The sequence below is a fragment of the Manis pentadactyla genome, chromosome 2, assembly GCF_030020395.1.
Source record: "Manis pentadactyla isolate mManPen7 chromosome 2, mManPen7.hap1, whole genome shotgun sequence".
NCBI classification, from domain to species: Eukaryota; Metazoa; Chordata; class Mammalia; order Pholidota; family Manidae; genus Manis; species Manis pentadactyla.
The window spans coordinates 158,326,354-158,349,635 of NC_080020.1; the positions used below are offsets into that span (position 1 = coordinate 158,326,354).

The 23,282-nt window shown below is 47.7% G+C and overlaps 2 protein-coding genes across 4 annotated transcripts; both read left to right on the forward strand.

The window, feature by feature from the left end:
• The first annotated feature begins 1,153 nt into the window (after positions 1-1,153).
• On the forward strand, positions 1,154-7,923 carry IL36G (interleukin 36 gamma). 3 transcript variants are annotated; one of them, XM_036930686.2, is made up of 5 exons: positions 1,155-1,386; positions 1,770-1,896; positions 2,376-2,480; positions 2,944-3,083; positions 6,369-7,923. In XM_036930686.2, exons 2-5 carry the CDS (start codon positions 1,848-1,850, stop codon positions 6,576-6,578), a joined length of 504 nt encoding a protein of 167 aa, XP_036786581.1. In that variant the 5' UTR covers positions 1,155-1,386; positions 1,770-1,847; the 3' UTR covers positions 6,579-7,923. The 3 variants fall into 3 exon arrangements, 2 of the variants coding, with proteins under 2 accessions (XP_036786581.1, XP_057352994.1); XM_057497011.1 differs by having other exon boundaries at positions 1,163-1,317; XR_008995760.1 differs by lacking the exon at positions 2,944-3,083 and having other exon boundaries at positions 1,154-1,386; positions 6,369-6,585.
• An 8,384-nt stretch (positions 7,924-16,307) lies between these two features.
• Positions 16,308-20,813, forward strand: LOC118934824 (interleukin-36 beta-like). Its single transcript, XM_036930696.2, has 5 exons — positions 16,308-16,576; positions 17,351-17,438; positions 17,993-18,100; positions 19,314-19,453; positions 20,234-20,813. The coding sequence occupies exons 2-5, from the start codon at positions 17,423-17,425 to the stop codon at positions 20,444-20,446; spliced, it is 477 nt and encodes a 158-aa protein (XP_036786591.2). The 5' UTR covers positions 16,308-16,576; positions 17,351-17,422; the 3' UTR covers positions 20,447-20,813.
• Positions 20,814-23,282: the final 2,469 nt, after the last annotated feature.

The window sequence follows — 23,282 nt, forward strand, 5'->3', positions numbered from 1 at the left end:
TTTTGCAGTGAGTGTCCCAAAAAAGGGGATTTGTTGGCTAATGCATGCTGGAGAGGTTTTACAGCTGGGCCGAGGGGACTCAAGAGAGGTGATACTGAGCCTAGTTTTGAACAGAAGTGTGTCTGAGTTCATTATTACACTCTCTCCAAGGGTATCAGATAGAATGGAAGCCAAAAGTGATGAGACTGGGCCTTAGCAGGCAAGGACCATGTTCCTCCTAGGCCAAAAGGAGACGGGGGTGGAAAGTATGAGAAGCTGAGCAAAGAGGCCCTTTCCAGGGCTGAGAAGAGGGGCTCACAGAGGTGCTTCCCCAGAAGGCCCTGCCTTATTCTTATTTTTTTCCCAGCTAGACAGGTGAATGTGAAGCTGAAGGTATTTCTAATCTGTCTCCTGAAATTCACTTCAGTCAAGTTGCTCTGTGCCTCAGAAAACTTTCATGCTTGACCTCAGCAGATAGGATGGTGGTGGGGGTGTAACAAACATAATACAAAAAAAACCTCCGGAAAACTTACCATTTTCTGAAAACCTATGAATGCCCTGCATCACTAGATCAGGGTGGGGATGAGGGTGGGATGAGTTGGGATCTGGGGCTCAGGTTTTGGAGAAATCACTGCCCACCCCTTTAGTCCTTAGGCAACACTGAGTCCACTGTATTTGGGGGGCACCAGGGCACGAAGCTTGCCTCAGTAAAGGCTATGCTGCTCAGAGCTTGTGTCTCCCCAAGGGGATTGAGGTGCATCTGAAGGACTGAACGAACACAGGGGAGCCCTCAGCCTAACTCTGTATGTGGGGTGCCCAGAGGTGAGAATGCCCCATGGACCCTGCCTGAAGCGCACAGCTAACTTTGCTATCTCAGGACTCCCTCAAAGCACAGTAGAGGGCCAGCTCCCCTGCCCCAGAAGTTGACTTCTTACATGAAGGGCCTGGCGTTTCCTGTTCCAGCCCAGGGTGACAGGCAGGAGACCTGAGTTCCAGGGAAGTTCCTCAGTCTCCCTGTTTAGGGAAGTCTGAGGTCTATTAATCAGCCTTCCTCCCCGTGGGGTGAGGCTGAGGGCCTGCTTCTCAGAGAGCTCAGGCAGGTCCCAGCACGCTGACGCTGTGCTTTCTTTGGGAGTCTCCCAGGACCTGCTGGCTGGAGGAACGGGCTTTCTCTCGTGCTGTACAATCGTCACACCCCACCAAGGAAGCTGGGGCCTCCCTGTGCTCACCAAATACGTGACTCAGCCTCTCAGAGCCCATCACTGCTCGTGGTTGCTGCTGGAGCTGATTCAGTCCCCTGAACTTTGGTGAAGAGCCTGCCTGGCCAGCCTAGAAGTGGTAAGTCCACGATGCCAGAGCTGTCCTGTCTTCTGTGCTGCAGGGCCAGTGAAGGATGAGGCCAGGCCGGTGAGTCTGTGGCTTGTACTATGTGGCTTCTCCCTGTGAGTTGCTAGGATCCTGGCAGAGCTGCCCTGGAGGGGTCCTTCCCTGTCCCTAGGCTGAAGCAGAGGCCAGTGGGAGGAGGAGACACTGGCATCAGGGGGTTTGGAACTTCTAGGAAGATACTGTCACTGGCTAGATTGCTGGGTGGAGGATCTTGCCTGGTCTCACCTCCCTGGGGCTTCCTTGAAGTTTTGTCCTCGGAGGTGGTTCTGATTTTCTGTTGAGGGCTTTGTGTCAGGCGAGGCTTTCTAACTCCCTTTCCAGAATGAGGACTTTAGGAACCAGTGTCCCAGGAAGGTCTTGGGACCATCTTCTGAGGCTCATCTCTCCTATTGCTGTCCCCACAGGTGTTGAGACAGCTTCACTAAGATAGCACCTGAGGATTCCCTTTCCAGAAAACATCCTATTGTGCAGGCCATTCTAGGATGGGGCTTTGGGAGTCTGGAACACCTGAATCCACACCCATGACTGCAGGTGATGTTGGGAAGGGGCTCTGGGGGTGTGGGATACCTGAACTCACACCTATGTGTGCAGGTGATGTTGGGAAGGGGCCCCAGGGGCCTGGGACACGTGCACGCACACCTGTTTCTTCTAGACCCCCTGTGTATGGCCCTTGCCCAGGATGCCATCCATGTTCTGCTGGCCTGTGAGCTCCTGGAGGGTGGGGCCAGTGCTTACTCTCCACTCTGGCTTCAGACCCAGCGTGGGGCCAAGCACAGAGTCGGTGTCAGAGAGGGTAGCTGGGCATTGATGCCTTTGTGCTGTGGGACTGCAGGGAGTTTGCCCTTCCCCCAGAAAACCCAGCTTTGCTGGGAAGACAGGCTGGGCTGCTGACCACATGGGTGCTGCCAATTTCGGTGTCCCGAGGGGCCAATTACATGGTGTCTCCTAGTATCCAGTAAAGCGGCTTGATGTTGATGTTTCTTCATTATTCTTCTCCATTTACACCGTAGTGAACAGTCCGGTGACTGGGCAGGTCTCTGACCTAAGTCAGCAGGTGTGGACCTTTCAGGGTCAGAACGTCGTGACAGTTCCCCGGAGTGCCAGTGTGACTGCAGGTGAGCGGGCACCCCATGGCTGCCTCCAGGGGAGCACATCCCTTAGCCTTCTGTTAAAGTGTGGCTGTACCGTGGGGCCCACCTGGTTGGGGGAGACTCTCCCACCTGCCTGGAAGGGTGGTTAGGGAGAGGGCTGTCTTGCACCAGGGTGAAGAGCACAGAGAGGGTGGAGTGGACTCCAGGGGGAGCAGGAGGGCTGCTTTAGAGATCTGAACACCTGTCCTCTGACTTTATTCTGCCTGACTCCAAGGTGTCCTCAAAGGACTAAATGAGGGGATCCTACAGGAAGGCAGATTCCAATATTCCACTAGGCAAAATGTGCTGATGGACAGAGCTCTCTAAGATCAGGGGCTGCTGGGGGCTGGAGCTACCGGGCTCCATGTGTTTAAGCCCCACCTGGAAGACACGGTCTTTTCCTGACTTCCAAAGGCAACTGACACCATCTCCTCTCTTATCGGTATAGTCACTGTCACTATCGTTGCATGCAAGTATCCAGAGTCTCTTGAGCAAGGCAGAGGGACTCCCATTTATTTGGGAATAGAGAATCCAGAAGTGTGCCTGTCTTGTGAGGATGTTGGAGGGCAGCCCACATTGCAACTGAAGGTGAGTGACTAAGAAAAACAATTAAAAAAAAAATCCAGCAATTTCTTTTATAAGAGGTTTGTAGAAAATCTAATTTTAGAATTAATAAGAAATATTCTCCTATTCTTAACCATAGTCCTAGCAGCTTTTGAGTTACGTGCATACAATGGCATTAAAAAAAAATTTACCCTGCCCCTCCCTAGCTGAGGACTCTTGTTTTTCTTGAATTTTGAGATATTCTCAGCCATTGCTTCTTCATGTATATTCTCTCCTTCTGCCTCACCTCTCCTCTGGAGTTCCCACTCTTCAGTCCTTGGAATCCCAGATCTTGATTGTCTAATTCAATTTTCCACAGTTTCTATCCTTCCATTGTGTGTGTGTGTGTGTGTGGGTGCGTGCATGCACACGTGCGTTTTCATGTTGCAGTCTGGGAGCATTTCTTGGTTCAGCCTCCCAGGTCATGGTTACATTTGAAGTCTCATTCTGTCTGAAATCATCCTTCCCTTGTGTTTTCTGAAATTTCAATTTTTACTATGTTAATCCTCAAGCTGTCTAGATTTATTTTAAAAAAAACAACCCTGGTTCCTTAAACTCCAGCTTAATTCAGTGACATTCAATTTAACCCAATCCAATTTGATTCAGCAAATATGTGGGTTCCCATTGGTCTCCAACACTGATGAGGGCATTTGAAATACATCAGTGCCCAGAAGGGCCAAGAGCCCTGCCCTCAGGGGGCTTGGAGTCTGGAGGAAGAAAGAGATGCTGAACAGTAAGTATCATGATAGGTGAACTTGAGATATGTGATGTGATCAGGTGTTATGTCTTCCAGGAAAGAACTCTGAGAGCGGGATAAAGAGGCTGGTGGAGCCAGAAACAGGTGGAGCGGGGCTGCCGCGGGAAGGGGAGCAGTAGGCATCACTGCCAAGGCATGATTTTAGCAAACACTAGAATGAGGCAAAGGAATCAGGAGGGTGTGGGGGGTCGGGGGCAATCTCAAGGGCTAGTTCAGAAAGCGGTGTGGCAGGCATGGATTATGGAAGGAGCTCAGGGAGCAGGCAGACCATGAGGGGCCTTGCTGACCTTTGCAAGGACCTTGTTTTTCAGTCTGACTGAAAGGGAAAACTATTGGCATGTTTTGAATGGAAGAGTGACGCAAGTGGACACGGGTTTAGAAAGGACTATTTTGGCGGCTGGTTGGGAAAGCCCTGCGGGGAACTTGGAGGAGATCTAAGTGTGATTTGATGGCTGAAGGGTGTGGCCAGGGAGGTAGGAGAAGCCAGTCAGATTCTGGAAGTATTTTACATTGAGGCAACAGGGTTTGCTGACAGAGTGACTGTGTAGTGTGATCCTGAGGACTTAGAATTCTCTTTTCAGCTCTGTCCTATCTGCTAAGCCACCCTTCTGCTGGGTTTTGGTCTCAGGTGGACTGACAATTGATCGTTGTGCTTGGCAGAGCACGGTCATCACGGACCTGGGTGAGAGCACTTGTGAAGCCGGGAGCCTGGATGGTGGGAGTTTAAGACAGGAATTGGTGGAGAGAGATTAGAGACAGCACATGGAGACAATTGCAATGAGTTTTCTGCCAAGGGGGAACAGGGAGTGGTGTTGGGCAATCAAAACAGTTAATTTTTAAGGTGGTAGAATGACAGCAAATACACTGATGGGAATGATTGAATAGAGAAAGCAAAACTGATGGGGAACGAGAGAGCAGGGAGCCCAGCCAGAAGAACATCTTGAACTCTGAGCGCACATTGGGCCTGTCACCCAGTCCTTAGGCAGGAAGTTGGAAGAGACGATGCAAGAGGCCGTACTGGAGTTCCAAATGCGAGTGTGTCCTTTTATTTATTAAACAGTCAGAAAGTCACCACTGAGGTTCTGTGTGTTGAGGAATACAGTGCTGAGCAAGTGTGGCAATAATTATGTGATGGATGGATAAATATGCACAGTGCCGATGATGGCTGGAACCAATGAAGAAAGTAAGTCGGTGATGATGAGATAGCGATGGTTGGAGGGAGGGGGTTCAAGACCTGCTGTGGCTAAGATGTCATATGAGGTTCTCCCCGAGGAGGCCTGAGGAATGGGGAGGCGCTGGCCATGAAAGGTGTAGGCCCTGTAGGCTTTGTGTAGAGAGTTTGGACTTCATTTTAATAAGAGCAGAAAATCATTCAAGACATTTAAACCAAAAGGTAACACAATCTTATTTATTCTTTTATTTCAGTTTAAAGTCCACTCAGCTGCTCTCTGGAGGATGGGTGGTAGGGAGCTGAGCAGTGATGGCCTGGGAGTGTGTGTGTGTGTGGGGAGAGAAGTGGCCCAATTCAGGAAATATTTTGGAAATGGAGGTCACAGACCTTGCTGCTGGGTTAGATGCTCGGGGATCAAAGAGAGCACCATGATGACTCCCGGGTTCTCCGCCGCCCAAGGAGTTGGCTGGATGAATTGGAAGTCATTAACTGAATCAAGGAATCCTCTGGAACAACTCCCCCACTCAGTGGAATGTGGACATTCTGGACCATTCCTGGGTCTTTCTGGAGATTCTGCACATATGTAATTTACTTAGAAATACTTATTTTATCTAAATATATGATATATACATATGCAAATACATATATGTATACAAAATATACTTCTATATATGATATAAAAAATATACTTCTACATACACATATATACAATATATACTTCTATATACTTATTAGATATACGTCTAAATACATGTATGTATACAAAATATAGTTCTATATGTGATATAGAAGGCATTTTCCAATCGCTCTATTTACTTTGTTCCTCCTGATGCTGGTCCTTTGGTTTATTAGACCCTCTTGTTTCTTTTTGTGGCATTGACCTTTCTTGTACATGGGCAGTTGCTCTGAGACTTGTGTGCCCACGCTGGCCGCCCTGGGTCAGAGCAGCAGTTCTTGCAGGTGGCACCCCTCAGTGTTGCCACTGTGCTAAGGGAGGTCCTTGGCTCCTGCTGCTGGTGTGCACCTCCTCCCTCTTTCTTGGAGGCACCCCTTGGCCTCTCGTGAGGGGAGAGTTCCAATTTGCTGTTCCAAGGGCAGCCACTGTTCACTTCCTGTTCCTTGCGGGGTTCCTCTGCCATGTCAGGATTTGAGACTGGGGGCTGGGAAGGCGGGCTTTCATGTGGGCTTGCTCTGCCGCCCTTTGGAATTGTTTCCGTAGGCCTGATCTAGTAGGTGGGCAAGGCTTTCTTGAACTTGGAACATCTGTTGGTCGTGTACAAGTTGCTTTAAACTACACAGTCAGCTTTTGCTTGTCCCTCTGGGCCTTCTCTGTCTGTTTCAGGAGCAGGAGATACTGAGTCTGTACAACAGCGATGTGCCTGTGAAGCCCTTCCTCTTCTACCACGTCAAGACGCAAAGCACCTCCACCTTTGAGTCAGTGGCCTTCCCTGGCTGGTTCATCGCCTCCTCCCAGAGGGGCCAGCCCATCTTCCTCACTTCGGACCTTGGCATGAAGTACAACACTGCCTTCAATTTGGACATTTATGCTTGACACTAGCCTAGACGGGGAGCTTGGTCAGAGGCTTTGTCTAAAATTTTCTAGGTCCCAGCATGTTGTCACCTTTGTATCTCACTGTCACTTCACGTCAGTGCTGAGAGGTGAGCAGGGACATATTATTATCTCATTTTATGAATGGAGAAGAAATAATGATCTCATGGCAACCAAGGAGCAGAATGTGGCTCAGAAGCAGGAGTGGGTGGTGACGAAACGCTCTCTGCTCAAGCTGAATTTGTGTCCCACGGGCCATCGGTACGAGGATGTTGGAACCCAGAGACAGCCAGGCCTTCTCCTGGAGGATATGAAGAAGCCTCTGAGCTCCTGGACCACCTAAGATGGTGTGGCTAGTGCGAAACTGGTCTCTTGCTTTGTTTTGCTTAGTTTTCTTTCCTGTTTGGCTTACATTGTCCATATTCTTTATATGTTGCCAGTAGACTTCAAGGTGTGTATATATCCTTTTGAAGATTAGGAACTTTTAAAGAAAAGTAATTCTTGATAATAATTATTTTTGTCCTAAGTCTCATGTGTACACATAAAGCCAAATACAAACTTCATGTGTTTGCATAATAAAAAAGCTAAAACAGATATAAAATGAAGTAGAAAATAAAGCTTAAAGTGAAATTAATAAGAGTAATTGAATGAGGACATCCCAGTAGGTGAGCCCCAGGCTGGGGCTTAGCGGGGGGAGAAGGGCCCCTGCGAGTGGTGAGTGGATGGTCTGGGGGATGGTGCCTGTGCCAGGACACTGCTGTCTGTCCCCTTCCTGCAGTCCCATAGCCTCGGTTTCCCTCTGCTTCCTCTAGCCTTTTCCTTTTAGGCACAGTCACCACCCACACACTTCCTTTAAAGGCTGCAGGAAAGGTGCCCTTTTTTGGAACAGAGAGCCTAGCTTTCCCACCAGCCATGCTTCAGATGATATATTCTGATGAAATCTAATAACTGGTCATGGATATACCTGTAGAAAGATGTAGCCCAGATCTGGTTCTGTATATAATAAATTCCTTATTTTAACTCTGATACTACCAATACTGGAAATTCTGTTTGCTTAAATGGTCTCTAAGTAGCACCATAGCTTAAATTTTTTTTCCCAGCTTTTGGGCAATCAGACCACATACACTAGGCATGCCAGTAAGCAACCATAGCACTAATTTAATGCAATTTTCCTTGATTCTTTAAAGTTTTCTTCTTCAAGTAAATATAATGTTAGCATTGCAGTTTTATAAAAACCAATATTAAAATGGGCACTGGGCTAATTAGTTCTGGAATATCAAATAGAAGAATTAGCTATTGGATGTATACTGCTATAGCCACTGCAAATAAATGGTGTTACATCTGCACATTTACACTGTTACATTGTCATTTGTTATGTCTGACAACTGGGCTCCACTGACACACATAGGATTATGGTTCTGAGTGCTACAGCATCTCCATCCTACCACAGGCTGTGTGATGACTCAATTGTCCTGCAAAAACTTTGTTCATGCAGACACTATGGAACCTTGGACTGTCACTCGGTATAGGTGTGTGTGAGCTCAAAGAAGAGCTCAGATATGAGTCCTGGTGTCCTGTAGCTGGTCTCAAGGGCCAGGTGGTCATCTTGGTCATCTAGAAGAGATTCTGATCACATATCAGAGTATAATCAAAATGAAAACATGATCATCTCAGTTTGTGGGACCCAGAGAACAGACTTCTGTGGTCCCCTGGCATGGCTATCTATTACTTTTGAGAGAAACATAATTCGGCTTGGCTCATGAAGTCATGGAAGACCTCTGCAAATAGCAATATGCTCATTTTCAGGTGATTGTCTGGTGCACACCTGGTTTTCACACATTTGAGTACCAAATGCTCTTGTATTTGAGTTCCACGAGTACTGCTCCAGTGGTACCCTGGGCCATGCCAGGACCACTCCAGGACATGGGAGGGACCATTCATTGAAGGAGTTTGTTCCTTTGGATCTTCAGCAACTAGGTGCTAAAAAGGGCTGAAACATGCATTGGGGAAGGTTGACCCATGAGAGGGCCCCTGGCAATCAGATAGGGCCATTCCGTCCCTGTCCCCAGATTGTGGAGGCATCCTGGAGCTTAGTGATGTGGACCTTAGACCATCTGGACAGTAGATGTGACTAAGCCCAGGTAAAGCCTCATATAAACTTTTAAGATCTGGTGGGCGGGTACGGAGATCTGCTTATGTTGCAGCCCCCGCGAGGAGTCTTGTGAGTAAGTTCCCTTGCTTACTAAACCTGCCTCCTTCCAGTCTGGAGTGGCCACCTCTTTCTTTGGTCTCTTCCTGCCCTCTGCCTGGGTGGGGTCAGGGGGGCAGCTAGATTATGCCTGGGAAGCTCCCAAGGAGCTGAGAGAGGACCTTTTGGATTCCAGGGAGAAATTAAGAAACTTGCCACCAAAATCACAATTGCAGAGAAAACAGTTGAGTGGGATGTTCTGCTGTTGAGCTGTTTTGGAGCTCCTATCTTCTGGCACCAGGGCTGCCAAAGGGCAAAGGTTGTTTCTTGAAGCTGAACTTGAAGACAGTGTCCCTTAACTCATGCACAGTTAGGTGTGGGGACTGGAAGGGGATACCCTCAGGACGATGAAGACAGCAATTGTAATAATTATTTGTCATATCAATAAAACATTAATTTTTGTTTCTTAGACTTTAAAAAATTGTTTGAAGATGATTCTTGCCCAAATAATACATGTCTATGGTTAAAAGCAGTATTCTTTGCCACAGACTTATTCCCAGGAGGCAACTGTTAACTCAGTTTCAGCTCTTTTTCTGTTTTTCTCCAAGTGTCTAGATATATGCTTATGCTGCTAATTCTTGAATTACCAACTTCAGACATTATCTTTTCTACAAGATGTCCGTTTGCATCTCTACTGTACAAAAAGCATATACGCTTGTTATCTGTTTGCTACAACTTAATGGTAGGCAGTAAGTCAAACAAAGTCATATATGGTTAAGGAGATGACCCTCAGTGGGCCTGTTAGGAAGTGCTCTAGTGTGACATTGAGAAGGCGTACAATGATCTTTTTACCTTTTTCAGGATATGGATAATTTTTCTGAATGACATCATATCTTCAGCCTTTTCATTTTATGGGTGAGTAAAAGGAGGTAAGTGGAGTGGATGTAAATTGCTGAGGGTGGTACTAACACTTAGTAGTAGAACTGGAAATAATGCTACTTTGGTTTTTGGTCTTTCAATTTCCGTCTTCTTGAGTTGGGATGTTTTGAAACACGATGAGAAATCAGCAGCAATTACCCAGAGCAAAGTATGTGCCACCTCATCCCCACCACTGGGGCTGTCCTCATCTAGCAGGGTGTCAGCAGTGGACCCACCCAGGGCAGATACTCCTGGCACCTAAACATTGTTGTATAATGTCCCAAGTGCTGAAAGGTATTGTGGATCTGTATTTCTCAAACTTGAAACAACTTTAGGATCACCCAGGTGTGAATTAAAAACCCAGATGTTTGGGCTTAATCCAGACCTAGAAAATTAAAGTGAATCTCCCTTGAAATTCCAACTTACTAGATTTAGAACAGGGTCCAAGAATCAATATTTTACTAAGGACTCTAGGGAATGCTGATGATTAATGAATGATCTGTGAAATACTCTTTTGGACCTTCCTGTGGAGTTTCACATAGGAAAGGCTCAAGTTGGTCAAGCTTGGGGTGACTTATGTGCTTCTACGGAAATAAAGAGATTCATAAAAATTTAGACTTGATTTTTTTTGACATTTACTTCTCTAAGACTGATCTCACTTGAGTGATTGGAAAGTGAATTGAACAAAATGATTTGTATAAAACCGTTAAAACTCTCAAGTAAAATTTCATAACATTCCATTATGAAAGAACTTAAATTTCCATTAACTGGTGAATAAACAAGTTGTGGTTTATTCATACAAAGGGATGCTGTTCAGCTATAAAAAGGACTGAACTGCTGAAAGACTTTAGTTAGGTGACTGTCAAAAACATTATTGAGGATGCTAGACACAAAAGGATCCATATGGCATGATTTTGCTTATAAGAAGTTCAGGAATAGGTAAAACTAGTCTATGATGGTAGAAATCAGAGCAGGGGTTGGTTGCTTTGGCAGGAGTGAGGACAAATAGAAGATTCCAAAAGTTACCATAGATCTAAAACTGACTACATTCAAAGAACCGAAAACCTTTTACAAGGGGTTTGTGCTTCTTTATAGAACATAGTAAGCCAGAAGTCACTGGAGCAATGCTTCCCACAGTCTGAAGGAAAGTCATTTCCATCATAGAATTCTATACCTGGTCAGTCTGTCAATTAAAGATAAGAGTAGAATGAACCTATTTTCAAACAAGCAAGATTTATCTCCTATGCACTTGTGCTCGAGAAGCAACTAGAAAATGTGTTCTGCCCAATCAAGTGATTAAGCTAAAAAAGACAAAGATATAAGCTCTTGGAAGTGGGTATCTGAGCCAGAGACAGGCAATGTGGGCCTGCAAGATGGTGGTAAAGGGAGATCCCAGGAGGTAGCCAGCAGAGTGAAGCCACTCATGGCTCAGGAGGGGTTAAGAAAGTCAAGTTGATACCGTGTCCGACTGCTTTGAATGAACTTCTCATAGAGTTCAACAGTGGGAAGAAGTCAGGGGATGGTAAGGTCCAAGGAAAAACATGTGAAAACAACAAAAATAAGGCAGTCTTAATTCTAGGGATAACATGAAGTTATTCAGGAGAGGAAATATAGTCCTAGCTTTCTATATGGCCCAGCTTTGAATAATGATAACATTGTAATAATAATATAAACTCTGTATGGTGGTCTATCCAAAAGTATGGTGTAAATATTTGGGGGGATGCATGGATGGAAGGATGGGTGTGTGTGTGTCTGTGTGTATGCGTGATGAGGGACTAGGTGAGTTGCATATGAAATAGTGAAAACTTTGTCTTCCTTAGAAGGATATCCATACATAATGGCTAAACTGAGAACTCAGGATGTGGCAGCATACAGCATTCTCATGGCATTTGCAGATATGGAGGTAAATATTTTAAAGTCAGTTAAAGGGTTGAAGTAGTTGTCTCTGGGTAACAAACAGTGTCTGTTTTGTTTTGTAAAATTTGTATCACTCATTGACTTCTAAAATTATTCAAGTACAATTTTGACAAAAATTAAAAAATCTGTGGTTCCTAATGATTCTGGTACCATACAACATGTGTGTGTTTCGCTCCCACACCACCCAGAGGCTCTTGGACACCAGCTGGGCATCCTACAATTCAACTCAATTCTGACACCATCTACCTAGAGACAGTCTCCAATCCCACAGGTTAAGGGTTCAGTCCTACGAGTCTGCCCTCCACTTCAGACACCAATTGCAAGTCCAGGCTATTACCTTCTTGTCTATGTCAGCTGAAATCAGAACACAGTTATATTTAGGAGAGAGAGAGAGCTTATTCATATTTTCACTGAGGAGCATGCCCCGGAAGAGCCCATCAGTGCTCTGATAAATGGCTTTATAGCCCCTTCATTTGGGAATGACTTAGTACTTTTCCTATAGCAAAGGATACATGCAGGAAGGAGGCTATGTTTATGGTACATCAAGCAGCGGGGTGTGGATGCATCCAGTCAGTGTCCTAAGGGATCCTGCTATACCATTCCAATGCTACCTATGTGTGAGGAGTTGAGGGTAGGGTTCTCCTTGGGTAGGTGACCTCGCCTTCCTATGGGGATGGAGAGAGGACATGTGACATTATCCTGTTGATGCTGACCAGAAAGCTCCCGACTCCATTTCAGAGGGTGGTGGGAACTGCAACTGGGTGAGGTACTGAGCCCCACTGGTGACTTGGCCCAGAAGTGATCCCCTGTTGGGCCTGTGTCTTTCTTTTTAATGCCTACTAGGTACAGATTGCACGTTCCATTGATGCCCTCCTTGGGTTTGACTGAAGTGCTAGAGCAGCTCACAGAATTCAGAGAAATATTTTACTTACTAGACTACCAGGTTATTATAAAAGGATATAACTCAGGGACAGCCAGATGGAAGAGACATACAGGGTAACACATGGGGACCGGGCATGGGGCATCCATACTCTTTGACGGTGCCACTTTCTTCAAACCACCACATGTTCACCAACCCAGGTGAGTTGGTGAAGGGAGAGTGGGGCTAAGGGGAGTAGGTGTGGGGTGAGGTGGGGGGTGGCACTCTAATCATTTGGTTGGTTTTCCTGGCAATCAGGAACATCACAGCATTAACACAACACAAGAAGCCTTCTTCACTATCGACACTTAGGACATTCCAAGGGATTTAGGAGCTCCATGTCAGACATGTATGTCTTATCATAAATCACAGCATCACAGTTCCATATTGGCTGGGCTGTGTCTTAAGGAGGCGCAATAAGTAGCTGGGTTCAGGAGGTACCAGGAGGCAAGGCCCCACGTGCCAGGTTTTTCCTTATTGTTCTACAATCCTCTGCCCTGGGGAACCTCATGCCCAGGCTATTGGACACTAGGTATGGGCCACCATGGGGTGCAAATGGGGAGAAGGGCAGGACAGAGAAGAAAGGGCCAGCTCTCCGCAGCCTTGTGGCACCCGTGCCTGTGTGTGAGCCAGCATAGCAATGGGTCATCACTCTTGGTGGGGCCCCTTTCTTGGAACCAGTGGTGTCCTGAAAAACTGGTCACATTTAGGTGAAACTTATTTTAGGGAAATCATATTGTTCATATTTTTTTACATTTGCCTCCTTTTCCTGGGATTCTTTCATGATTGTGTCAACTCGGGGGCTCTGAGGGGAAGATGCCAAGGTGAGATTGGACAGGCAATACATTTATTGGGGGAAGTGCTGATGAAAGATATAAGGGTGAGGGATCAGGAGAGGGCAGGCAGAGTGTGCCGTCCGTGATGCGGGACTGACACCAGTGACAGGAAAGAGGGAAGAAGGAGGTGGCAGGGAGAGCTTCAGATAGCAGAGCAGCTGTGGAGGCCCTGATGGGGAGCCCCAGGGCAAAGGGTGCCATGGAGGCTTCCATACCACAAGGGGAGGCCTGGCTCTGGTAGCCCTGCTGCTCTCAGTCCCCAGCGGGGACAGCCAGGGAGGAAGTAGCCCCGGTGGGAGCACTGCTGTGGATCCAAAGTGGGGCGGCCTAGAGCCGCCGGCCCTCCATTCTCCATGTAACAGGTTCTCTTCAAGGTAGGGCTGGGAGCCCTCCTCTGTGGCCAGCACACCTCAGCCCGTGTGTCATGGACCCCCTCCTCTGTGTGCATTAGGAGCACACCGCGCTGTGTGTCGTGGGGCTTTTCCTGAGGGGCAACAGAAGAAGCTTGTTAGTGAATGGACAGTAGCACCCATTTCTCCTATTGGTTCCAGGGCTATGACTGGTTCTCATTGTTTCTCTTTTCCTCCTTCTATTCTAGATTCCCCTTGTAAGATAAATTCTAACCAAAATAAGGAGGTGACAAGAGGCAGAAAAAGGCCGGGCAGTTTATTTGAGTGCAATCCCGGGCAAGGTTCACCAGTCTGCACTAATACAGACTGGGGAAGTGATGCTCAGCAGGGCAGGCAGGGAGTTTTTAAGAAAACAGGAAAGGGAGGGGGAAGTGGGCTGCGCCAGGGGTATGTGAGGGAATTTTTATTGGCTCAGGGTGGGGTGATGGACAGCCAGAGGTCTCCTCCTTCTGGATGCAGGGGGTCTGCATCTGGGGTTTGTCAGCACGTCATGGGACTGGAATCCAGGAAGAGCTGTTCGTTCCTTCCCCATACGGCACAGAGCTACTTGTTGCTGTCTCTGCTCCGCCTGCACTGTCCTCGCTTTTCCTCCCTCCGGTACCTCTAGCCTTACCCCTCTTATCCTAAGCTGTCACCTTGGCAGGTTTCAGTGGTTTTCATAGTGATCTAACTAAAACCCTCATGCCTGCGAAGTCTGGCCATTTGGCAATCAAGCTCTCCTTAGGCTGTGGGTGCTGCATGGGTCCATTCCCAGTCAGGCAAAGGGATACCAAGAGGGGCCCAAGCCATCACCTGAGTCCCAGAGTCATCCTAACTCTATGTGTAAAGGCAACTCTACCTCCTCCTGCATATGCTGGATCCTGAGAGATGGCGTCACATCCTTCATGTGTTTATAGGTGAAATAATGAATCTGCCTGGACCCACCCCATCAGCTCTGGCCCTGAAGGAGCATGTTAGTTCACACAGCACCCACAGCAGTGTGTCCTGGACCTTCACTTCTGTGTACCTTATGGCAGGACATTGAACCTCTCCCCTCCACATCCAAGTGGGTTCAGTCCTTTATAAGGAGTATGGGGGTGATGTCACAGGCTCTGGTCTTTCTTCTTAGAGCTTGGATACAGCTCATGCTAATAGATACCTGGTATGGCTCCTCTCCATAGACACAGACTGCTTCTGAATCCTAATTCTGACTCGGAGACCTGCTACACGTATAAGTGTGGTTGCTTCAGGATTGTACACTCCTGAGGGGAGTGCTGCAGGGCCACCAGGACAAGACTGTGATGCCTTTATATCCCACCATGCAGTGAGAGTCCCTGTGAAGGGCGCAGGGGGAAACCTGTGGCCAGGTGGGCTGAGGAGGTTGTAGGAAGGTCAGGAACCAGGATGATTTATTGGTGGGCACAGCAAAAAGGCTGGTAGTGATAAATAGGCTGTCTGAGGTCTGGTGACAGGTAGGGGACGGGTGAGGATAGTTGTTTCAGGGAGATGTCATGCACTTGGGGCTTTGCATCCTCTTCTTTAATCCGCACAGCAGGCCAGCCAGAAGCAATGCATTTCATATGATGTCGTCTGAGGATCATAGATGCGAACAGGCTGAAAGCTGCATGACCTGATTTTGAATACATGTCTTTTGAATTCGAGTCCCTTGCTTTTGAACACTAAACTACTATCTTAGTTTGGATTCTTCCCAAACTGTCTGAGAAACGCTAGCAGTGTCCCACTAAAGGCTGAGGAGACTGGGACATTTATCCACCAGCCCCTCCTGCCATTGGTTGAGGTTGCTCCTGGGGTGCAAGCCCTTGAGGTGTGAAGCTGACAGGCACCGGGGACCACCAAAGTGACAGTGAGCTCAGGTGAAAGGATGGGGCAGCGCATTGGCAGGTTTACCTCAGCTTCCCTTCATGGGAGACCTACTGTGCATCTGCCAGCTCAGAGCTCTGGAGCATCTGGGAGCCAGTCTCCCTTCCCCATGAATTCAGGGCATTCTGTGAGATACAAGGTGTCCAGGAGCAGGCCTTGCCCAGGTGAGGCTCCCTTGAGTGGAGAAACAGCTTGCCCAGTGGCTCAGAGAAACTGCAGGTGCATACACTGGTGTGTGGGAGGGTGGGTTTCACCTGGTCTGTGATTGGCAGATACTAGAGTGACTGTGGACCAGAAGCAGTTAGAAGCCACACAGGTCCCAGGGAGCCACCCCTTTCTCTGTCCACCTTGTACCTCCTGGGGGCTTCCACTCTTAGGAGTAACCTTCCAGTGTGTCATTTTGTGGCATCAGAATCCAGTCATCGGCCCTGGGGCAGTCCTATAATGTCTCTTTCCTCAAACAGCCTTGATGGCTGTATATCCTGGTTGTTGCTTTTAGAGGCATGACCTACTTTTTCAGGGTACGCGGACAAGTCACAGCAGTGATGTGGTTGACATTTACATAAAGCCTCACTGAATTCTCTGGTACCAGGAACTAGTGAATACTGAGTTTTGGGCTGTCCCAGCGCCAGCAAGGCAGAACCGCCTTCCTTTCCCACGTAAATAAAACGCTTGGGACCTCTGGGAGTCAGTCAGAGCACCTGAGCACAAAGGAAGCCATTGTCCTTAGCCCAGGGGCACGGGGACCTCTGTATTCAGGTTACAGGGGCAGCTATAGCTGTGAAGTCTGCTGACCTGTGATCTTCTCTTGCTTCTGGGTCTCTGGCCTTGGCACTCCTCTTTTCCTAGGATTCTCTGAGAGACCTGGGGTTCCCGAACAGCTTTCCAGAGGCCTTAGATGCAAGGAGAGCCATAGCTTTGGATCCAGAACAAGATCATCTCTTTGGATAAAGGTAACTTCTGCTCAGAAGCCACGTGTGGGGAGTCCTCTTTCACTGCCCTTTATCAGCCTGGAGGTCAGGCACCTTGATCAAAGGCACGGGGTGGGAGGAGCTTGGGCTGCTTCCCAGAGGGCAGCTGGGGATCTGCTTCCTCCCTGTCTGGGGGTAACCACTGCATCTGGCACTGGGGATCCTGAGGCAGGGAGGAGTGAACAGCTGGCTCTCACGGAGGAGTTTGTGGTCTTCTTGGGGAGCCATCTGCCTGATAGGGAAGACACCTAATGGGGCCAGTGGATGTCCATGTGCAGGGTCCTTAGAGGTACCTCTGCGGATGGGGAAGGGGCTGGAGGGCTGAGAGGCAGGTTTCCTACCAGTTATCCAGGAGGGTTCAAGCTTGCAGTTGGGATGCCAGTGGTGACTTGCAGGCTGGGTGGAGGCTAGAATGGAGGTAGCACACACTCTGCCTTCTTCCCTCTGAACCCAGAGACTGGCTGCACTAGAAAGTGCCTGGGGTGATGCTCTGGAACCTCGTCACCATCCTGATGTGGTGTCTGGAGGGCATTGCAGTGCCATCCCAGCCTGGAAAGCCAGGTCACCCACCATGTCCAAGCCGGGGGCTCCATTTCAGGGTCCCTGGCCATGGAACTTGCTCTTCCCATCCTCAGTCTCAAGTGTGCATCTCGGACAGAATCTCAGGGCGGGTTTCTCAAAAGAACTTTCACAGAAATTCCAGGGGGAGGGGAGCGAAATGGATAACCCGTCTTCCTTCCCTCTTTCCTCCACAAGACCAGAGGCTGACAGCCTCCTCCACACCGTCTGATCTACCCTGCAGTCTTCACAGGAAGGCCTGAAGCTATCATGGCCACCCCGCAGAGTAAGTGGCGAACTGCAGGCCAGCTGGGAAATACCTCCATCTGGCCTCACCAAAGACCACAGAGGGCAAGGCCCCGTCATTTGCTCAGCTACCAATGTATTTGCTGTTGCTAAAACAGTCAGATCATAAGACCTGCATTTGAAAAACCCAGAGCATTTAGCATTTTTTCTTACGTGTATTTAGAATTGCTTATTTATTTTGATAAAGAGGGTAGAGAAAAATCAAACAACATGCTGTGACCAACTTCAATATTTTTGGTTTTGTTAACTACCTAGACTATCAGTCAGAAAAAGACAAGTCCCTGATACCCCCTAGCAAAAAAAGGCTAATCTGGAAATTCTCCTGGGGTCATGAATGCATGCGGACCCTTCCAGATGCTCCGATCCACAAGGGGGCTCTTGCCCTGCTTCCCCTCCCTTCCTCCAGAGAGCCGCTCTTCCTCAGGGCAGTGGGCCTAGGGATTCAGGAATCAGAACAATTGCAACCAGGATGCAGCCAGTCTTGAAGTTTTTAATAACCTTGTGTGTGTTTTGTGATTTTCTGTCATCTGGCAGGTGTAGAATATCCCCAAAACTATGGTATTCACGATTCTTTGCAGATGGTATGGGTCCTGAAGGGAAATTCTTTAACAGCAGTTCCTTTTACCAACAATGTCAAACCTGGTGAGTGACAACTGAAATTACTTTTGCCTCCTAAAGGGATGCACTGGGCAGGGGGCCTGAGCTGGCATGAGCCTGGCCTTGGGCCTCTCCAACTTTTGGGTTCCACTGCCATGTCCACAAGAAGGGCAAGAAAGAGCAAACTGGATCCCCCCACAGAGGAGCCTGGTGCCTGCACATAAGGGTATGAGGGATTGGCAGCTCTCCTTACCAGAAGAAAAAATGTCTTTAGATAAGAAGGGGTTGTCCATTTAAGAAACTCCTTGGAGTTTAAATTCCATTCATCATTACCCACGTCCTCAGATTCAAACCCTATCTTCCCACCATGAAAGCTATGCACTTTTCTAACTTGGCCTCCTCTCTTCTAATAATGAGGGATATTCTTCAGAGCCTTGAACTCACCCAGCCCTTTTCCACCTTTCCTTTTCCTGTAACTGTTCCTCCAAACTGCCTCCACCACCTTAGTCCCATTTCTTCATAAACCAGCTTCCTTGTAGCTTGAAGGTCTTGTCTTGAATGCCATCTCTCCAGAGGGGTCTCGCTTGATTCTTCTGTCTCCCTTCTACTGTCCCAGGCTCTGGTCACTCCCCTGGAGCATGCACCATGACTTACTGTGGTTCTGGTAATTTCTCTGCTTACCTTTCTGTCTCGTTTTCTAGGGGGGCAATGGCAATGTCTCTTTTGCCCTCAGCTAAATCTCTAGTGCCCACAAAGAGCCTTGTCCAGAGTGGGCATTCAATAAAGTGCTGGATGGATGAATTTCCCACCCCTTGCCGGGCAGGCTAGATGCAGGATGCCCAGGATCCTGGCCTAAATCAGTTGGGAATTAAATCCAGCTGATAGTGATGGCAAACCCACATACCTGAGACTTACATAAGATAGAAGTTTACATCTTTCTCATGAAAAAGAAGCCTGAGCAGACAGGTTGAACCCATTTTGGTGGCTCCATGATGAGACCAGAGTGCCAGCTTAAGTGTGGTGGGAAAGTTTATTTTTATTTTTGGGAAGTGATGTACTCTAGTGACAATGGGGTATCTGATGTTAAGAAAGAAAAGGGAAATGGGTCTCAGCCTCATGGCTGCTGGGAGGAGCTTCATGGGGGCTTCTGTCTGCTCAGCAGCCCCTGGCTGGGAGGAGTAACAGCGCTGGGCTAGAGGACTGGCCTTTCTGCTGCATGGAGCCTGACCCCTGTTTGCATTTTCCCTTGTGTTTCTAGTCCGTCTTGACTTAGTTACATGCAGGCACACAGAATCCCATGACGCTGGAAAGGGCAATCTGGTCTACCTGGGGATCAAGGGCCAAAATCTCTGTCTCTGCTGTGCAGAAGTTGAAGGCCAGCCTACTTTGCAGCTTGAGGTGAGCGGTCATGCGCCGGATGAGAGAGCTGTGAGACAGTCTTTTTGTTTCGTTTAACATATCACTGAATAAAAATAACATTTTTTCAGTTCTGGATTATTCAGTGTAAGGGAGGAGTCCTGATGGGGCTCTATCCCCACAGTGATAAATGCTGTCTTTAGAATGGGAGTAACACGTTAAGGTCAGCGCATTCTCTGGAAGCCAGAGAGTACAGCCATGAGGGGTTTCAGCAAGGCCGAGATGCAGTGGTTCCTCCAATCTCAGGCCTCTTCAGCTGCCCCTCTGAGTAGATGGGGTGCTCACACTGGAGCAGAGGCCACTGCCTGACAGAGGAGATGAGGGGCCAGATTGTCGATCTGGATTTTGTGGCTGACCTGCCTGCTGTCCCCTCACTGAAAGCAAGACTTGTCTTTATGAAGCTACTCCTTCTGCTTGGGATGGGAGTGGTAATGTATAAACCCACTTGAAGGTTGGAAATCTCACGAGACTGGCCTGAAACTTCTGATGGGCGCACACCAGGAGTACCCAGGAACCAAAGCTAAACCTCCCTTTGCTCTCAAGGAGACAGTGCCACCTCAAAGAATCAGAGGGTGGTCAGGACCTTGGGGTAGAGCCCAGCTACTGGGAACCAGTGGGTCACCTGTTTTGATACCGGGTGTTCTCCCTCCACTGGCCTGTGTCCCTGGCCTCTGTCCCTCCCTTTGGGGCGAGTAGTCACCCCTAGGGCTTAGCTCCTTCTTCCCAGAAACCCTCTCTAATAAGCCTCTTTCCTACTTCTAGGAGAAACAGATCATGGAGATGTACAATAACAACAAAGCACAGAAGCCCTTCCTTTTCATCTGCAGTACGGAGGGCTCCACCTCCGCCTTTGAGTCAGCCTCCTACCCTGGCTGGTTCATAGCCTCCTCCAAAATGGTGGGACAGCCCATCATTCTCACCAAGGAGAGGGGCAAAAATTACAACACTAACTTCTATATGGAACCTGAGAACTAAATCCAGCCTGGGCTGTGTTTGGGTGGCTGATCCCAGAATGAAATAGCCGGAGACTCTTCTGATTGAGCACATAATAGGTCATCTTCAGAGAGCCCCAGGTGCTGAGGACCATCCATAGCCCATCTCATTCTCATCACCCCAAACCACCCCCTCCTCTAGACATCCGCTTCTGTGCCACGTCCCCATTTGAATGCTATCCCAATGAAACTTTCTACTTAGTTGCCAAGTCTAATTAAGTCCATATCCCAAATGCCTCTTGCACACAACCCTCTCTTCCTGTTCCTTCTGACAAGCTATGGCCTAGAGATGTGAATTCCAAACATTTCTGTTCATTTAATCCTATAAATAAAAGAATGTTATTTATGAATTCTATGCATGTTTGTTATAAGTATTATAGTATATACTGACAAAGATAAATCTAAAAGATAAGATAAATTTGTTACATGTCTTGATAATCATGAGAGACTCATGTCATTATCATTAGTCAATAATTTGACATATAGTATTTTTGGTTAAGAATGTTGACATAGTGAATGTAAATCAATCCATATTTCAAAGAATCACTATATCAGTTTGGATGTTTTTCAGGCAACTTTTCAGAACTCACTGTGTTATCCTTGTTTTTACTTTATAAAGAGAAGCATCAGCTATGATATTTTATTATTATTCATCTTTTCTGGAATTTTAGAACCTTTGACCAAACTTTCCTTATTGGGATGCTTTTAAGCCAGCTGTTCATTTTGTGATGGTTGCTGTAGTTCAAGTCTGCAATATAATCTACAAATTCACTTACCCAAACTCACGTAAACTGCAGTTTACTCTGAATGTGAACATGATGGGCTCTCTTCCCTCAGGAGAATGTGCCCTGTCTTTGCACATGACAAGCAGTGGTATGGGGTTTAGCAATGGGCCCACTGCTCACTAAATTCAAATCTCTCAGCCAGGTAAATCTGTTTTAAAACCTGTCCTTCTTGCGTTACCTTCTACTGCTTCACTGCCCATGATTCTGCTTGAGATAACCCTAGAACTCCACCTTACATCCTGTCAGCCTGCCTTTTACTCTAGTCAGTGCTGTGCAACTAGCTTTAAGAAGTTCTAAGCTGACAGCATGTGACCTCAGCTACACCAAGCACCTCTCTTCCTGCTCTGGGGCTCCTAAGACACCTTAGGGAAGGACACTTGCAGGAACCTGCTTGGCACTCACGTATGCACCAACCTGGAAGAGGGCAGTGCTCCCTGAAGAACCCTTGGCCAATAGAGGATGGGAGTGGGTGGGGAAATGCTGCTGTCTTTAATTGTACAGGTGGACAATTCTGACATATGGTCTGTGTACACGCTCCTCAGAGGGTCCCAGCAGAACTGAGTTGCCTGTGGCAGTGCTGAACTCAAGAACACATCTTTGAGTTAGCTTTCCTCATTACTCTGCTGTAATTTTCCCAGCCCCTACTGCTGTTTCCTGGGGTCACTTCTCATCATCCTGCATGCAAACCCTTGTCTTAGGCTCTGCTTTCTGGCGTAAACCCAGGCCAGGAAGATTCAATCCCAGTGAATTTATTTTCTCTATTAGCTACCCCAACACATCGAATTTCTTCGCTCCATACTTTTTCTCAAGCTTTGCAAATCTCTCAAACACTTCCATCACTGTGTATCTCACCTACGTATGGCTTACTGACATCTTTTATCTCTCTGAAGTGTTTAGAGGCCTCTCCTCATCTTTCCAACCAAATGGGACATCTTATCTTCTTTGAGGTCCACCTCACTTTGCCTTCTCACGTGACATTCCTTTGTTGAACTTTGTGCTGTAGTTTTTCTCCTTGTCTCAGCCCCTTTGCTCTCTTCTCCTCAGCCAGATTCCAGGCACATAGGACAGATTGTGTCTTTTACATCTACACACTCCTTTAGGTGCCAAATCTTGCCTCCTACACAACAGTTTCTCAAAAAATATTGTTGAAACAAAATAGTCCTCACTTCATGTATTAGCATCTTCCCATTGATACTAAATTAGTCAGAATGGAACTTGCTTTCTGACACAGGGGCAGACCTCACGGCAGGAAGGGTCCAAGGAACTTCAAAGCTCCTCAAGGAAGGTAGAGAAAGAAAGCACAGAAAAGCTGATTAGGGACACCCCAACTCCTCCTCCTCCCTGTGATGCCAACCTGACCCTAGGGGATTGTGCTGATGCTTGGCAGTCTGCTCAGAAGGGGATGGCTTCAGCAATGAGGCACAACCCAGAGCTCTTCAGGGGGCCCCTGGCCAGTGTCCATTGTCTCTGCGGATCTCCCTCTTGGAGGGTCCCGTGTAGCCTGGAGGTTTGATCCCAACTCCCTTCTGCCTGCATTCATGCACCCTCACCTCTGTTTAGGGTCACAGGAAAAGGGCACCAGCGGAATTCAGTTTTCTCTGGAAAGGTCTGGACTAAGCACAAGGGGACTCCAAGGATGGCTATAAGAGGCTTGTGGTGAGAATGAAATTGGACACATAACAAGCAAGTTTTCTGAGAAGGACTGCAGAGAACGTGAGTTTTGTAAAAGTAGCTGTGAATGTGTAGAAAGAACAGTAGAGAGTGATGAAAAACACAGTGTAATCCTAAACTGTACTTATAAATATTAGCTTCCCGGCAACCCCAGCTGGAGGTGAGCAGGAGATCGATGGACAGCCCCTTCCCTCTGACAGGACGTGAGGAGGAGGTGGTGAGGATGGATAAGAGGAGGAGAAACCACAGAAGCACCCAGGAAGTGTCCTCAGACATTTCATTGGCTTTCCTGGTTTGAAGGATGTTTTAGTCCATTCAGGCTGCTATTACAAAATACCAGTTGGGGGGAGTTAATAACAATGT